The sequence below is a fragment of the Arachis ipaensis genome, chromosome B7 (assembly GCF_059453495.1).
Source record: "Arachis ipaensis isolate K30076 ecotype BB chromosome B7, ASM5945349v1, whole genome shotgun sequence".
NCBI classification, from domain to species: Eukaryota; Viridiplantae; Streptophyta; class Magnoliopsida; order Fabales; family Fabaceae; genus Arachis; species Arachis ipaensis.
In genome coordinates this window covers 4,297,966-4,316,883 of record NC_142442.1, presented here as the reverse complement: position 1 = coordinate 4,316,883, position 18,918 = coordinate 4,297,966, and the positions used below count along the sequence as shown (strand labels likewise).

Here is an 18,918-nt window from a genome sequence, read left to right as displayed (position 1 = left end):
GTGTTAAGAATAACAAACACATTTTATTTGGAATAATTTGTTTATGTTTATTTTAATGATTTTTCCTAACAAATGCCTGCCTTCTCCATATCCTGACCCACCCTACCAACCCGCTCAATCCCCTACAAAACCAAGTCAACTACAACAACTTCATGTCCTCATCTCTTTTGTCCTTTTTTGTCCTGCTTCTAGAAATTCTTTTAGATTATTATGATTGCTTTAACATGGTCCTCCAATTGTTGAAGTTGGTGACTTGGTGAATTTGACTATGTAGGTTCCAGAATCCAGTGCATTTCCACCACTTGCCCCACTTCAATGGACTTGTTATGTTCCGCCGGGAGGAGGGGGAGAGAAGCTAGATAAGATATTTGTAGGGGGCTAACTTTGTTTTTTTAGAATTATTATTGAGGTTGATTGAAAAATATTCATAAGGCATACGAGTAAAAAAAAAGTTCATCTTAAATTGATTAGTTAAGTACATAATTCTTTGACAATAAACTAATTTGGGTTGATCGAGTGGTCAGTTTATTTGTTCGTTTAATCAAATGTCGGGGGTTCGAATCCCGTTTTGTGCATGCAGCAATCCATTAGCCAGCGACAGACCCTTAAATGGAGCTCAGATTCGCGACGGATTAATCCTTGACCGATCGGGTTGGGGGATACTGTGAAAAACTCAAAAAAAAAAAAAAAATCTTTGACAACAGGAGTTGCCTTTTTTTTAGTGACGGCGAAGAAAATAAACAACAAAAAAAATGCCTCTAATAATTTGTAGTGCGCACTTAGATATACCTTCTTTATTTTTTGTGTGCTAAATATGTGTATTATGTTAACCAAAGTCAACCGAAAAAAAGTGGTTAAATCAAAAGAAGAAAAATTAGCAATATACTAGTATAATAGTCAACACAACCAATACTAATAACAACGAAACAGTTAAGGGCCGTAAAATTAATCTATGAATCGTGCACATGTTGTTGAGTTATTGCATTTGCATATTAGAATGTATTACGAATAAGGTATTTATTTGACATTTATTCCACACACGTATTTAACTATACTTTAATAAAAATACAGTAAAATGTAAATAAATAAAAATATTTATATTTTATTTTATTATAAAGATATTAATATAATTTTATATTATTATATTTTTTTATTTAAACAAAAAAAATTTATTTATTTTTTATTCAAACAATATATAAATAATTTTATTTTTTATTTTATTTTTTCTCCTCTTATTTTTTTACTTCTTATTTCCTTTTCTTCCATTTGTTTTTTCTATATTTAAACAAAGTGTTAATCATATAGAGAGTAAAATTTTTCATGGTGGATGACTTTATCTTTTAAGTATCTATAAAATCAGATTAATTCGTTTAAACTATGAATGTTTGTAAAAAAATAATAAATAAAAAGATTAAAAGTAAAAAATATAATTTTTATTATGTGTAATTAATTTAAAGATAATTAATTCTTAATTATAATTATTATTTTAGAAGAGTGTTGTTTATACACGTTGTTAAGTAAAGTGTGTTGCACTCTGACTATAAAAATAACATGTGGAATTTGACTTACGCCGCGTGATTTTTCCAGGTGGTCCCTTTCCAGGTTGTAAGAAAATCAAACTTGGTAAACAGCGAATCAATAGCGAAAAAGTTCGCACCTGATTTCACACCGCATAGCATAGGAAACTTTATGTTTCGTTCTTTGTGTAATTGTGAATAGCCAAAAAAAAAAAAAAAAAAGAAAAATACTTACAAAAAGAGTAAAAAGATAATTAAGTTTTTAACTTTTTTTTGTAGATATTTTTATTTTTTACCGTTAAAAAATATGTTGGGAATAAGAAGTATGACCACAATCCAATCAATCATGTGTCAAATAATTTGTTGTTGTTATTATATTAAAATGTTAATATAATAAGGTCCTTGATTAAATTTAGAGATTTATCATTGTGATAGTGATCATAATATTAAGAGATAAATCTTTTATAATTTAATCTAAATTGTTCTTGGTTATAGGATTATTAAAAAGGACATTAATAATCCGGAAAGATCAATATATATACAATGGTCTTCATTGGATGAAGATTAATAGATCTTATTTATTAAATTATATATATAGATGGTGCATATAGAGATATGACCATTGAACTGACTCACTTTGAGAATTCCTAATGGTTATAATTACTGCATATTTGTCAATAGAATATTCTCAAGATGAACATGGTAATAGAGTTTCCTTTGACCTGCGACTATCATAGTAATTAACAATGTATTTATTATACTTTGATTCTGGACACCTAATACCCTAGGGTGCTAGTTGAATGGATATTAGGTATGATTTAAATACTTGTAGAATTAATGATTAGTCAATAAGGAATCCGTCAACTCTCGGTAAAGAGTTTGAGCTCTATGATTATAATGAATGAGATGAATAAAACCTTGGTCAAGGGGATTGAATGAATGAAGAAATAAGTTTCTTAGGTCATTCACAGTTCATTATAATAATGGTAACAAGTTAAAGTTTGACAATTAAACCATACTCTAAGAGTTAACCAAGAGCTGGAAAGATGGAAGGAATTATACTTTGTTCTTCTAAGGTTCTTAGTAAAAATATATTACTTCATACTATCAGGTCGTTGAGGAGTGTTGCTAGACGCCAACCTTGATTAGTAAATTTAGTATGACTAATTTACTACCCACTTAGTATTGAACCTATGGGGTCACACACTAACGAATGTTCTAATCTTTGCTGTAGAATTATTTAATTATTATTTTGATTTGATAAAATAAATAATTATATTAAGTCAAATAGAATATTATTATATTCTTTGCTAGCACCAAAAATATAATAATAATATGATAATTGAGAATATTAAATGAGATTTGAAAATAATTAGTTATTCTATTTCTGAATTTGAATTATAAATTTGGATGAGATCCAAATCGATTATGTTTTAAATTGTTATGATATGATTCATAAAATTTGAAGGATTCAAATTTGGAATTTCAAGATATGATTTAAATTTGAATTGAGAATCAAATTTAAAATCATTAACAAATCTCATACTATATATATGTATGTCAAGAGTAGAGGCATCACATAAAAATGAGAGAATAAAACACAAGGGTTTTATTCTTTTACCTCTACGCACATAAATGTATGTGAGCCTAATTCTTGGAGAAGAATTTTATGGCATGCAAAGAGTTGCAAGAGGTTTCTCAATTTAGATCAGATGTCCATTGGTCAAGGAGTTGACAGCAAAGGTTGGTCTCGGTGTGGATACGCATAGCGCCTTCGTACCATCGAAGGAGAAAGTGATTTTTACTAGCGTACACAGGTATTTAGATCTGATCTATATCTATATATTATTATTGGAATAAAGTTTAAGCACAAAAATAGATCTTTAAGGATTACTTTCTTTTCTTCCACTGCGTGTTATGAACACATGGTAATCCTTCAAAATACTTTTAAATTTTTGACATCTTTAAAAGTTAGATGGATCAGTCCTTTCATTCAAATGCCTCCGTCAGACTCAGCAAAAAAATCTGGCTTGGCTCCCATAATACTTGTCACGCGTACGCGTGGGTTACGCGTACACGTCGCCTAGTAGACTTCCTTCTCACGCGTATGCGTGTGTCACGCATATGCGTCGCTATGAATTTAGCAAATCTTCATTTCTTCATGAATTCTTCACTTTGCATGCTTTTTTTCCATTTTTTTCAAGTCATTGTTGCCTTCAAAATTTTAAATCACTCAAACAAACATATCAAGGCATCGAATGAGAGAAAAGTAAATTAAATTTACTATTGGCCACACCTCACAAGCATCGGTATAACCACGAAAGAGCGGCAGATCCCCAATTGTATCCGTCCAAGTCCTCTAATTTCGCAACTCATGGTAGCCACCAGATATACAGGTGTGTATCGAATTTGTCACCAAAGAGTTGCATTGATAATAGCATCATGATGTATGTCATCGCGTAGTCGCGTACCTCCTGACTGTTTCTTCGTCTGCATCTTGTGGAAGGTTACTGAATATCTCTTACATCCAAGTGCACTTCACAGTGAACTTGTCAATGCAGTATAACTCGTCAAACCAATCCCATGCAGGTCGCCTGCCATAAATGTATCGCTCGAAGTCCGTCAGACATCCGTTGACGTAGTGTCCATCGATGGAAAGACCTAACTGGTACGCTACATCCTGTAGCGTAATCGTGCGTTCTCCGAATGGCATGTGGAAGGTATGCGTCTTCGGACACTATTGCTCGACAAATGCACTGACCAGCCGTTCATCCAATCTAAACTAGTGATTGTTGAGCCTCGCGAGATGTGCTAAGCTGGCTGTATGCAGGTACGGCATAATCTTATCATCTAGAGACATATTGTGCTGTCTTCTCATGTTAGTGATACATCGGTGGGGTTACATGACGATTACACAATTCTCTTAAAACCATGAATATTTAAAAAACAAAAATCAGGTAAAATGAATAATTATAATAAAAACAACCTGAGCATAGTTAATCTAAGATTTACGAATTAAATGAAAATAAATTAAATTAAATTAACCCTATTTAAATTAATATTAACAACATATAGTTAATCTAATATTCAGAAAATAAAGCTGAACTCTATACTATAACTAAATTTGTAATGCTTCGATAATGTAACATTTAAGAATTAATTTTTTTAAATAAATTAAATTATATTAAATCCTTATTAATCTTCTATTGTCTAGTTACTCCAGCACTTGAAATCTAAATTAAATTAAATTCAATTAAACTCTTACAAAATTTCTAACCACGTTAAACTTCTAACATTTAAAACATTTACTTACAAATTCTAATAAAATTTGTCATCACTGTTCGTCCTAATACTTAATTATCCTTCATCAAATATACATTTGTAATTTCAATGTTCGAATAAATTACTATCCCTAAATCAATACTTTAATTACTATTTAAAGTTTAAAAATTTTAATAACGCGTCTAATAAACTTCTAAGCGATTTAACATCACTAAAAATTATTTATTTCTTAAAAAAATAAATTAAATTAAAGTTCATTCATTAACTTTTTCATGAACGTTACTAGCAATATGAAAGACTCCGTCCAACTGATAGATTCGATTTAGATAATTTTCTATTTTCACAGTTTGAATAGTATAGTTTAGATTTTCTTTAATTTCTTAGAATTTTTCATTTTAAGAGAATTTGATTTGGTGAAATGTAATTCAAAATAACTGAATTCGAATTTTATATATAATAATATCGTAACTAAATCGAATTAATTTGTGTCGAATTATTACCATGGCATATCTATATATAAATCGAATTAACTCTTTCGAATTACTATGGAAATGTAATTCGACTTTAGTCCATTTGAATTACTACGTGCTATAAAATTGTGCTAATTCGAAACTAGTTGTATTAAATTATTATGGATGGGTTAATATTATAAACATTTCGAATTTTATTCCTATATAATTGGAAATTAGTTACTTCAATTTACATTATTTTTTATTAATTCTAATAAAATTGATTCGATTTAGTACTATAATATATAATACGAATTCATTGAATTTAATTTATATACGGGACTTTTATGTAATATTGTGATAAATTTAGTTTGTCAACGAGTTTTACCGATCCTTTTATGTTTATTTTCCACTCACCCCCGAAAAAAATAGATTTAGATTGGAGTTTAGACTATTAGAGTGGAAAATAAATTTGAACAGTAATGGTGAAAAGGTGTTTAAAAGGGGAGAAACTAATACCGTGTCCAAATAACCACTTTTTAATTTTATTATGGAGAAGGTAATGGTGTAGGACAGCAACATGGAGAAGCAGCGTATTTTACAAGCGTATAGTGTCAGGAAGCTACAAATCGGATAGTACGAGTATTCTAAGAGAAATCGGACAGTCCGATTTTCGTTTTATTAAAAAGAAAAATTTTTGTACAACATAGACGGTCCGATTTGCTTCTTCCAAAATTCAAAAGTTTTTTCTTGCAAATCGGACCATCCGATTTAACTATGATATTTTCTTTTCAAAACAACTCTTATAATCCGTTTTGTTAAAGCACAAGTAAAAAAAGGCTGCCCCACATCTTGGTTTAGCACCACTATACCCTCATAACACAGAACATCACATGTATGCTTCCAATAACCAAAAAAATGAGCCTACTAGCCCAAGTTCAATTACCCCGGTTCCTTCGTTCTTCATGTTCTACCAGGCGGTCAGCAACCGTCGGAGAAATGGGCCACTATTTCACTGCTATGACAAAAAACAGACAGCGCCACTCTGATATAGTTCAGGCAGTGTCGACGGCTGAGGAACTTGGAAATTTCAGAATTTCTTCTTGTGTCTCCTTAAGAACTTGGCTCAATAGTTCGGATAGCGATAGCGATAAGCTCGATGATTTCCATAGGCTTGTGAGGGATGGCGACGTTAGACGACTCTGCCAAAATGTGTACTTTGGTCGGTTCGATCATAAACGCAAAGGTAGCCATACTTCACTAGAAAGCTCCGATGGACGGGTTATGGAAATCGACAAGAGCGTCGCCGCTGCTGAATCCGTGGTCTTGAAAGGCCTTCTTGATTCGGTTGGCAGCAACGGTGGTGTGATCCCGTTGACTAACGTCTCCGGCGATGTTCTCTCAGAGGTCATCCTCTTCTTGCAGAAGAAACGTGATTTCCAAGAGATCGTCGACAAAATTGCCGCCAACTACAAGGGCTGGTCCACGGCCTTCATCAACCGGAACCGTCCCATTCTCCGCGAATTGCATCAGGTCACTTCTCTTCCCTTCGCATTCATTACGTTTCATTTAAAGGCAAGACAAAAACAGTATAGAACTAACCGAATTTGTTCCGTTTCCAATTAATAGAGGAAATATAGAGAGTGTTAGGGTAGTATTAGAGATATAATTATTAGTATTACTTTTTTCCATCAGCTTAAGTTTTTTGGATGAGTGTTTCATGACATGGTATAGAACTCTAGATCCGAAAGGTCAAGCGTTCTTGGGATAGTATGGGTGAGTTTAAGTCATATTGGGTCAAATAAATAGCTTATTATACACATTCAAAAACAAAAAAAAGTGTTTGAAAATTTTATAATTATTAATTTTATAATAGGAATCAATTTTTTATTTAATAATAAAAAAAAAATCTTTGACCCTGCGGACCGGCCCGTCCCACCCCGCCCCACTCCGCCAAAATCCGCCAATTTGGCGGTGCGGGTTGTGAAAATGTGTATTAGGTGTGTATATATGTAAATTGGAGCTTGATTGTAAACATTGGAATCTTGGTGGAGCTTTGGATGTCATTGCTTTGGATTCTTGGGGCTGAGTTTGAACCTTTTGGTGGTGTCTTTGGGTTATACCAGGAAATCAGCCAATGTATAGTTTAGGTTTCTCATATTTAATATATAATGTCTTGTGAAAATTTAGGCTAGATGACGTTAGGATAGGTGTGAATGCATGAGTATGTTGGATGCTTAGTACCTCAGATGATAATTGTTGATATAAATTGTGTAATTGTTTTAGTGGTTGATGTTGGAGATAAAAATGGAATGTTAAATGATGACTTAATGATAGTTGATAAGGTGATGAGAATGAGTATGTATATGTGATGAATTATTGATGATTTTGTTGGTTTCGGTAAGTAATTTATGTTAGAGATTGGTTTAAAATTGAGGTATGATTTAGTTGTGGTAGGATGTGGGGATGTGACTCTTTGATATGGCATGTTTTGTATCCGATAGTTATTCTGAATAGTATGGATGATGTTTATTTTTTAACTCATATTGAGCCAAATAAATAGCTCATTATACACATTGTACAAATATTCTATTGGCTATAGAATAGTTGTACAATTTTAAGGGATTGGATAGTCGAATAAAACTCAATCTAGTCATCAAAATTCGATTAACCCAATTTTAAGGGATTAAATATGGTCAATTGAAGTTTGAGCGATCATAATGTGTAACGATTTCAGTTTGAGGGACTAAATTGAGTCAATCGTGTTTGGTAGGCTGCGGAAGATCTTCAGATCCCGAGCTTATTGGCTATGACAACTCAGGAGCTAGAGCGCCATGGTGGCTGCCACACCAACGAGTATTCGTTCAGCCAAATGTTCCATTATTTCACTGGTGTGGACAACAACCGTAGCAGAGAGATTCTAGAGGAATTGGACCGCGCTAAGTTATTAGGAGGCAGTGTTGTTGCCTGTAAAGGCTTTAGGGACTGGTTCACTCAAACAGGAGATTTTGGCAAGAGTCGTCTCGAGGAATTCCAGGCTCTCATGATGTCCACTGACTTTAGGAATATCTGCCTTTCTCTTTACTGTGGTGACTACCGTCATCAAGAATTGAACCATGTTTCCCTTACAAGTTCTGATGGAAAGGTCTTAGAGATGTTTGTGCCTGTTGCCGTTAATCAATCGCTGTTCTTGAGAAAGCTTGTTGGATACAATGGGAATTCTGAGAACATCAATGTGAGCTGCACTGGCCATGTTCTCTCTCAGGTCATCGACTTCTGTCAGAAGACATATGATTTCCTTGAGATACATGATTTCCACCCTATCGGGGAGGGCCTTCTGATTGTGGACCATTTCCAAGGCTGGATGACAGAATTCCTCAAGCGTAACCGATGCATTCTCCCACATTTGGATACAGTGAGTTCACTTGACTTGAGTCATGTATCTATCTAGTCATGGTCAGATGCATTTGATTATTGTTCTTGATGTTAACTGCTACATAAATTTTTGGAAAATATTCACACTAAATGCGATACATGTGAGGTGAATCTTAGAAGTTAGAACCTAAGTCCTTAATAGCAAAACTCACTTCATCTCACTTGAATTTATGTGATATTTCTTGTTTTGCACTCTTGAAGTAAGTTAGATACTAATAGTTATCACATGTATACAAATAACACATCTTGGTGCATTTATGTTGTAATGTGGGAGTCATAGGAGTATCAAAATTGCTAAAAAAATTTACTCTGCGTTTGCAAATTCCAAGGGACCTCCCAAGTTTTGTGTTATGTTGATCAAAGTTGGTTTGGGAGCAAAGTTTTCTTTGCTAGTTAGTGCTTTGCTAATAGTTAATGCAATGCTGTGTGGATGTGGATGTGTAGGTTGCGGACTTTCTCAACATACCAAGCCTCTTGGTTGTGACAACTGAGGAAGTGGCAGACCTGGCGGCAAGGATCCTTGACAAGACATCGATTTGGTGTGAGAAATTATCATTTTCGCGAATGCTCTCATCCCTTTATGTTAGAGTCACAGAGTAGGCTTGGCCATCAAGTCGGAAATTGGTTTGCTAGCTGTTGTTAATCAAAGGAATTGTTGATTGCTCGTTCACCATTTTTATGTTAGCTTTCTTGGTGAACTTCAGTTTGTTTCCTATTTGAAGGTTGTAGAAACAATTGATGATGAACCCATTTGGATATTGCTCTGCTATGGAGCATTACTCTCTAAACCGTTATGTATAAGTATATGATTTTGATGGAACTTAGTTGATTTTTGCATTGGTTAGTTCTTTCCTGACTATAATGATTTCTTTCAAATGTAAAATGGTGTTGCTCATCGGGTTTGAAATAGACAAGTCTCCATTCCCTCTAAAGATGTGAATGATGGGTGCTATCCCTTTCATGGTCATTCAGACATTCACAGCGACATCAATGTTTGTGAGGTGTATGGTGATCGTATTTAGCAAAAGCAACTGAAGAATGAGACGGATAGTTATACACTTATACGTGTATTATACACAAATGGTCTTAATAATTAATGTGTGTTTCTTTTTTTTTTTTTTATCAAAGATATAGAGACTCGAACCCGCAACCTCTTAATTGAGTATAGGGAGACTATGTCACTTGAGTTATTGCTTCTTAGCAATTAATGTGTGTTTCTAACTGATTAAAAGTATTTTCCTTAAATAATCTCTAGAGTCTAAAGTAACACTAAGCAACTTAATTAGGATTCTAAAACTGGATAAAGATATGTAATTTCTTTTTGTGACTAGATATAATAATTGGTTAGAACAGTGTAAATAATTTTCCTTATATGAATTGTGTTTTAAAACTAATATTATAACCAATGTATAATGTATTTACATTGATATTCTTTAATAGAATTTGATATGGAGCATGAAGGACGAGTTATAGTTTATGCAATATTTCAAAGAATTTAATTTTGATGTATTGTCAGTGTAAAACTCTTTTACACGTGTATTATGTTAGAATATAATTAGTATTATTTAGTATATCTGAATATTTATTATAGGATATTACGTTTTTTATTATTTCAATTCTCTTAGCACCTATAAATACCCTTCTATATTGTATCATTCTACACAACTTGAATATACACAAACCTTTTTTTTTCAGTTTACTCTCTTGTTTCTAACAATATTTATTATTACGATTCTCTTAATACCTATAAATACCCTTTTATATTGTATCATTCTAGACAACTTGAATACACTTAATAATACACAAATTCTTTCTCCAGTTTAGTCTCTTGTTTCTAACATGGTATCATAGCCATGGTATCCTCCTTGAAGATTTGTACTTTTTTTTAATGTCATACCCTTGTCTCTTGTCACTCCTTTGATACTTTCTCACCTCACTAACTAGCTTGTTCTCTCTATCTTGTGTTTTTTCGGGTTGAATGATCAAATACCATTGTCATCCGCTGCTTACCTATTTTCATGAAGAAATCATATAGTTTTCGCTCTCTTTCGGCAGTTCCTCGGCAGTTTCGTCTGCATCCTGTCGTGGCAATTTCATCTGTGTTCTCTCGTGACAGTTCCGTCTCCATCTGCGTTCTCTCGTGGCAATTCCATCTGTGTTCTCTCGTGACAGTTCCGTCTGCGTTCTCTCGTGGTAGTTCTGTTTGCGTTCTCTCGCGACAGTTCCGTTTGCGTTTCGTTTGTGTTTCCTTGAAGCAGTTCCGTCTGCGTTTCTTTGTGCCAGTTCCGTACGTCTTTATTATTTCGATTCTCTTAGCACCTATAAATGCCCTTCTATATTGTATCATTCCAGACAACTTGAACACACTCAATAATACACAAATTTTTTCTCCAGTTTAGTCACTTGTTTCTAACATGGTATCAGAGCCATGGTATCCTCCTTGAGGAGGATATGTTGTTTTTCTTCTGTTAAAATTATCGTATTTTTCATACTTTTTTTCCGTGCCATTTTTTCCCTTCCTTTTTGTCACTTCTTTAATGTTTTTTCACCTTACCGACTAGCATATTCTCTTCGTCTTGTGTCTTTCTGAGTCGAATAATCAAACACCAATGTCATCCGCTGTTTTCCGAAGAAATCATATAATTTTTGCTATCTTTTAGCAGTTTCGTCTGCTTTTCTTGTGGTAGTTTTGTCTGCGTTTCCTTGTGGCAGTTTTGTCTGCGTTTTCTTGTGGCAGTTCCGTGTTTCTTTGCGGCAGTTCCGTCTGCGCTTCCTTCCAGCAGTTTCGTCTACACCCGTTTTATCAGTTTATGCAGTTTTTTTCTCTATATGTCGTTGTTTTAAATAAGTTTCAAACTCAAGTTGTTACTTGAGTTTGAAGGGAGATGTTAGAATATAATTAGGATCAATTAGCATTATTTAGTATATCTAAATATTTATTATAGGATATTACGTCTTTATTATTTCGATTTTCTTAACACTATAAATACCCTTCTATATTGTATCAACACACTCAATAATACACAAATTCTTTCTCCAATTTAGTCTCTTGTTTCTAACATATCCAATCACATAATGTTACATTAACAAAAATTACTATAGTTGTAATTGCACGACTATGTGATATTTTATAGGATTTACACCGTCAGTAAAATATTTTATACTGTCAGTGCATGAAAATTAAACTTTATTTCAAATTCAAATTTTATTATTAGTACATACAATATTTTTCTAAAAAATAGTTTCGTATAATATCATTTTATTTTTAACTATTTCAGTATTTCTCTATTGACGTGAAGTTTATTTTTCATACAATAATAAAAAAAAATTTGAGCTAAAAATAACATTCGAATTGAAATGTGAGGGACAGAATAAATCTGAGTGTTGACGGTTTTTTCCTTAAGAAGTAATTGAAAAAACTGGTGACTGGTGAGACCTGAGAGAGTGAGAGCTAGTATTAGTAACTAGTAAACAGAGAAAAGGCAGAACTAAACCCTAATCAAAATCCTCATTTTTCATTCTTCAGCCATCAGAACGTACATATATCAAAGTAGATAAGGGACTAATTTAAATTTTTAAATTTTTAGGAGGTAGATCGGATAAATAGTCAAAAACCAAAAAAAATATTTACTCTTATTATTATGTCTTTAGTAAATATTTTTTTAACCACGAATATTAATAATTCAAAACCGCGGTTTATATAAAAAAATAGGACAACGCTATAATTTGATTCAATTTAGAGAATTGTATGTGGTTCGTCCGAACACTAGGGAGGCCGAGTTTAAGCGTTTCCGAGTAAGTCGCCAACAAAGAGGAAGAGCTTTACGTCGGTCAAGATCAAACACCGCGGCGAGAATACCTGCATAAGATATTCCGACGCTCAAGTCAGTAATGATTTTCAGTGAATGAGTTTCAAGTAAAGAGTAGAAGATTGAGAGTGATAGAACCTGAACCTAACCGAGAATATTAGCTCGGTTTTATAGGAGTTATTTTTACCCGTTAGTGGATAAGTCCTAGCTTGTAGGTTGGTTACATTATTTTGTTTTGGTGCTTTAAACTAGTTGAGCACGTTTCCTATTTTTTAGCTGGGAGGTGCTGTTCCGGTTCTGCTCTCGTGCCAAGCTTTTCGGGCGATTGATACGGGACCGAGTTTATTGACTCACGTACCGAACTTTTTGTGCAACCGAAGATAAGAGTGACGTATCAGTATCATTACACATTTAACTTTTTATTTAAGTAAAAAATTCATTAAAAATAATCTAAAATGTCACTTTCCAACTTAGATTTTTCGAAATCTGAAATTCAGTGGCAAATAAGATTTAAAGAATTTCCTAGACATTTATTATCTGCTGGAATAAGTGTGTTGCATCATAGTTGAAGAGCTGTTATTCAGTTATTTGACAATTTATGTTTGTAAGATCAGGTAATAATGTTATTAACAATTCATAGTTGCATCAGAGTTAAGCCCCACTTTGGTCCCTGAGATTGACGAGTTGCACCGATTTAGTCCTCCAGATCCCAATTGCACCAAATTAGTCCTCCAGATTCGAAAAAATGCACCACGTTAGTCCTTTCCCTATTTTCCGTCACCGGAGGTCTGACGCCGTTAGTGACTTGGCAAATATTGCCACGCTGGACACGGTGGAAACGGCGTCGTTTGTAGATTGGCGCTAAAATCCCCCTTTGAGCGACGTCGTTTCTATGCAAAGGAAAACAAAACGTTGGCCTCTCCCTCGTTGTTCTTCACTCTTCGTCTTCAACCCCTCCATGACTGACACAGAGGAAAAACGTCTCTCCTCCGTTAGTCACTGAAATCAGGAACGACTAAGCAATAGGATTCCGGAGACTGCTTGATCGCAAGAAAACATTGAACAGTTGTGTGAGGAGGGACTTTGCTGCAACAAGGAGCTTCTGTTCCGTCACCGAGGTTAGTGAAGAATTTAAAAATATTTTTTTTCAAATTTTAGGGAATGCGTTGATGGTTGTTGATCATAGTTTATTGCTTTGTAAGTTGTTTTTCCATAAGGTTTGTAGTGGAATTTGGGCTAGGGTTTTATTTGGATGTTGTCTGCAACTGTTTTTTTGGGGATTGTCTTCATGCTCTGTTCTGATGGTGGATAAATTTGTTTTATTTTGATATATGTTTCTATAATGTATGAATGTAGTTGATGAAAAGTATGTTAAAGGGATCATTGTGTGGAACTGTTTCTGAAAAGAAATTTTTGTTAATCATGCAGATGGATGTGCACTTAGATATAATGTTCCACCATGGGGGAAAATTTCAAAAAGATGAAAAAGGGATGACTATATATTCTCCTGATAAGAAGGCATGCGTTGGGGACATTGATGTAAATACTTTAGATGTTTTTTGGGTGAGAAATTATTATAAGGAACTAGGATATGATAGGATAGGAGAATGTTGGTGGCATGTGCCTGGGAGGAGTTTAGAAGTTGGGTTAAGAGCTCTGAATTGTGATGATGAGCTGAGAGAGATGTGTTTCATGGGTGAAAAGAATGAGGGGCTGGTTGATGTTTACTTTGAGCATGCAGTTTCAACACCAGAAATTCTTGAGGGAAATGAGATTGTGGAGTATGTTGAGGGTGACCATGATGATTTGAGAAAGCCTAGTGATGAAGATGACCATGAACCCCTACAAGATGAAACCCCAAACCCAGCTAATAAACCCACTACCCCTGCTGATGAGACTCCATTCACCAAGAGCACTGAACCAATGCATAATACCTCACCACCCAAGACCATAGAACCAACAGATCCTGGTGCTAGTAACCCAACAACCCAAAACAGTAATCCTACTACCACACCCAACTCTAATCCTAGCCAAGCTACTACTGCAGAGCATGTTACAACTACTCCTCCAGTTCCCCCAAAACTGAAACCCAATTCAAATGTCAACCCAAATCAAAAAGCCAATACTACCTCATCACAGAAGGCCACTGCCAACCCGAAGAATGCCTCTAAGCCCAAGTCCAAGCCCAACAAAAATTCTGTGTCTAAGCCCAACCCAAAGGCAAAGCCCAAAATCAGAGCTAAAGCCTATTGCACAAGGTCTACTTCACAAGTGAGGACTAGGAAGCAACATGAGAAGAAAAAAGAAGTGCTGAGGTTGTCTTCTTCTGAAGATGAACACACCACAGAGGACAGTTCATATGATCCTGGGAGAGATGATAGCTCAACTGATGATGATGTTGTTAAAAAATGTGAGACCAAGAGGAGAGAGCCTGGCTCGAAGCATGCACCTGCTGAGGGACTAGCAAAGTCTAAGAGGAAGTTTCTTAACGATGATGACGCATTGGTTGTGGATGATGAGGAGTGTGATGTGGACTTGAGTTTCTTAGAAGTGCCTGTGACCGGAGATGAAAATCTGGACAACTCATATGATCCTGGAGCAGAGTCTGATGGTGCCAACTCTTGGCACTCCGAGGAAATGAAGACTCCTCCTCCTTCGGATGAAGAATTTTTTGAAGAAGAGCCAGATGATGTATTCCCAGTATTTAGAGATGGTATTCGATTCGGTGATTTAAAACTTGAGGTGGGGATGAAATTTAATACAAAGTGGGAGTTCAGAGAGGCAGTGAGAGAGTTTACAATTCAAGAAGGTAGGAGGATTCAGTTTATTAAGAACGATGCTGTGAGATGCAGGGCTGTTTGTAAAGTTGAGGATTGCAAGTGGGTGGTATATGCATCACGAGACCACGAGGAGACATGTTGGCAGATAAAAACCTTGAATGACGACCACACTTGTGCTAGAGAGGCCTCCAACCGAGCTGCAAATAGGAATTGGTTGACTAGCAAGTTAGTGAAGAAGGTTAGGAAATATCCTAACTTAAGACAATGTGAGGCAGCTGTATACTTCAAGTCCAAGTGTGATCTTGTGCTGAATAGGAATTCAATTTCTAGAGCCTTGGCAGACGCTAGAGCTGTGGTGTATGGGGATGAGAAGGCCCAGTATGCAATGGTAAGGGACTATGGAGAAACTCTATTGAAGTGTAATCCGGGGTCAACAGTTAGAATAGGAACCATCCCCCAACCAGATGAAAATGTGATCTTTCAGAGGATGTATGTATGTCTTAGTGGGTGCAAGAATGGTTTTAAGGCTGGGTGCAGGCGACTGATTGGTTTAGATGGTGCGTTCCTTAAAACTCAAACTGGAGGCCAGATTCTATCCGTTGTGGGTCAGGACGCAAATCATCACATCTATGTTATAGCATGGGCAATTGTGGATGTCGAGAACATGGAGAACTGGAGGTGGTTTCTGGAGCTACTCCATGAGGACCTTGGAGACTATAAAGAAAACAAATGGTGCTTCATGAACGACATGCAGAAGGTAAATATAAATGGCTATTGTTTGCCCTTTCCTAGTAGGTTGTTGTATTAGAATTGGTATAGCCTATTGCTAGTTAATGTAAGTACCTTGATCTGAATTGTATTACTGTGAACTGAATGCCTTTACTGCTTGTGCATAGTATGCTGTGAACTGAATTGTATGATGTAAACTTAGTTGTATAAAGCTATGAACTGAATGTTGTTACTGTTGTATACTGTTTGAGTTTTATGTGAACTATGCTCCTAGGGACTATTATGTATCACGACTTATAACTCAGGAACTATTATGTATCACGATTTGTAAGTCAGGGACTATTATGTATCATGATTTGTAAGTTAGGGACTATTATATATCACGATGTGTAACTCAGGGACTATTATGTATCACGAATTGTTTCTGTTTCACATGCAGGGCCTGCTGTCTGCAGTCCAGGAGGTCATGCCTCATGTCCACCATAGGTTCTGCGTGTGGCACTTATGGAGAAATTTTAACAAGCAGTGGAAGGATTTAGAGTTAAAGGGTTTACTTTGGGAATGCGCACGATCAACAACTTATCAAGATTTCTCTGACAATATGAAGAAGATTAAAAAAATTAATGAAGATGCGTGGAGTTACCTGAACAAGTGGCCTATGGAGTCCTGGACAAAGTCAGCATTTAGTCATGCTCCTAAACTGGATAATATCTGCAATAACGCTTGCGAGGTCTTTAATGCAAGAATTAAGGAAGCAAGGGCCAAGCCAATCATCACGCTACTTGAGGAGGTCAGAATGTTTGTTTTGAGAACAATCGCTAAAAACAAAGTTAAGTTAGCCAAGCATGTAGGAAAGCTACCACCAGTGGTTCAAAGTAGGTTGGACAAGATCAGGAAGGAGTCTAAAAGTTGGATGCCAATCTGGACAGGGGATGATGACTATGAGAAGTTTGAAGTTCATGGTCATCCAACTAACATGGTAGTGGATTTGGGCAAGCGACTCTGCACATGTCAATTTTGGATGCTAACAGGTAATTACATACTTCTTTATTAACCAAGAGAACTGTGTTAAATACTTTAATGACACATTACTTTGTTAATTCCTTCAGGAATGCCCTGTGTGCATGCGTGTGCAGCCCTCGCAAGGGTGAATAAGAGGCCTGAAGATTTCTGCCATAAGTGGCTCACCATGGACGCATATAGAGACACCTATACACATTACATAAATCCATTGCCTGGACAATCTCTTTGGGAAAAATCTGACCAGAATAGACCACAAGCTCCAAAGAAAAAGAAGAAGCCTGGACCAGTAACAAAGAAAAGGAGAAAGGATGCAGATGAGGGTAATGAGGGAAGCAAGAAGTCTAAGGTAATTGGGACTCTAAAGAGACAACTAAAACCGTTTACCTGCAAATACTGTCTACAAAAGGGGCACACAAAGAGGGGTTGTCCAAAAAAGAGAGCTGCTGATGTTGCTCAAGCTCTTGCTGATGCAGCTGCAGCTGCTGCTAAGACAAAGCCCACTGAACAAGCACCTACTGAAGCTCCTCCAGATGCACCTGCTCCGCCTCCTCCAGAAGCACCGTCTCAAGCTGCTCCAGAAGCCCCTGCTCAGCCACCTGCACCAGTTGAGATCGACCTCTCCCAGCCAAACTACTCCGATGCACAACAGTCCCAACATAGTCAAGAGGTAGTTGCATTTAGTTTCACATATCAACCTCAAAATTGTTGTCCACGTTGAATTGAATTTATGTCCTACTGAAACAGGATCCACCTGCGAGGCCATCAAAGTTGCAGACAAGAAGGAGGTCCTCCACACCACCATCAGGCTCGATTACTGTGGATCCACTACAAGGAGCAAGCTCAGCCACATCTTCAAGACTGGCCAACTTCCTCAAATTTGTCCCAACACCTGGCTTCAAGCCACCAAGGAAGAAGAAATGAAGATGATCCTCTTTTTGCCTATTTTGGATGAAACTTGACAGCTTTTTGTAAATGATGCTTTTTGTTTTGTGGCCTGAATTTATGACAGTAGACTTTTAGTATATCTGAATAGATTATGACAATCATGGCACTTTGTGGCCTTTGGCTAAGGTGTATTTTGTCTAAACAGTTGTCATTAGTAAGGCAGGATTATTGTTACTTTTGTTAAAACTTATTGATATGGATATTGATATTGTTACAATTTCTTCCAGCTTCAAGTATGCTACTTCACATGCATTTTTTTGCAAATTCTTTCAGCAATTTCATTGAATGACAGAAAACAAATATGACATCTGAGAAGAAAATTTTTACTTTCTTCTAATACACTTCCACCCTGAATACAGAAACACAAACTCATCTTCAAGCTTTAACTACCAACATAAAACCCACAACAAAAACTACAAACAAAGCCAAACCTAAAATGTACATTTTTTGGGTTCTAATTTCAGCTTCTATCTTCCTAATTCTCCAAGCCAAATCCACCCTAACTTGGTCACCATCCACAGTAGACATTACCCTTCCTCTCAGGTCTTCTTCTCCAATGTCAGCCCAGACAAACAAACCACACCACCTCTTACCATTAACATTGTAGTTAGGGCACCCAAAGAATGGCTTGTTAGGGTTAGCCTCTGTTGTGGACCACCGAAGAACAGGGCGGCACCCACACCCACACCACTGTGGAACAACCGACCCTCTACTTCGACTGGAACTCCTACTGTTGGACCGCATGGAACTCTGGCTCCCACTTGCAATCATGCTGGTAAACTTGGAAGGGAGCAGGAGACGAAGAACCAGAGAGAAACGGGTAGAAGAAGAAGATGATGGGGTGACATGGTGAACTTAGGTTTTAAAAGGGGGATAAGGACTAAATTGGAGCAATTCAAACTTTAGGCCATGTCATACAACCGTTACTGTGTCCAGCGTGGTAATATTT

The 18,918-nt window shown here is 35.9% G+C and overlaps 1 protein-coding gene across 2 annotated transcripts; it reads left to right on the top strand.

Moving 5' to 3' along the window:
* The first annotated feature begins 5,634 nt into the window (after positions 1-5,634).
* LOC107608775 (uncharacterized) lies at positions 5,635-9,520 on the top strand. Of its 2 annotated transcripts, XM_088493857.1 has the most exons (4): positions 5,635-5,841; positions 6,180-6,781; positions 8,022-8,663; positions 9,128-9,520. In XM_088493857.1, exons 1-4 carry the CDS (start codon positions 5,829-5,831, stop codon positions 9,281-9,283), a joined length of 1,413 nt encoding a protein of 470 aa, XP_088349983.1. In that variant the 5' UTR covers positions 5,635-5,828; the 3' UTR covers positions 9,284-9,520. The 2 variants fall into 2 exon arrangements, with proteins under 2 accessions (XP_088349983.1, XP_016165994.1); XM_016310508.3 differs by lacking the exon at positions 5,635-5,841 and having other exon boundaries at positions 6,074-6,781.
* Positions 9,521-18,918: the final 9,398 nt, after the last annotated feature.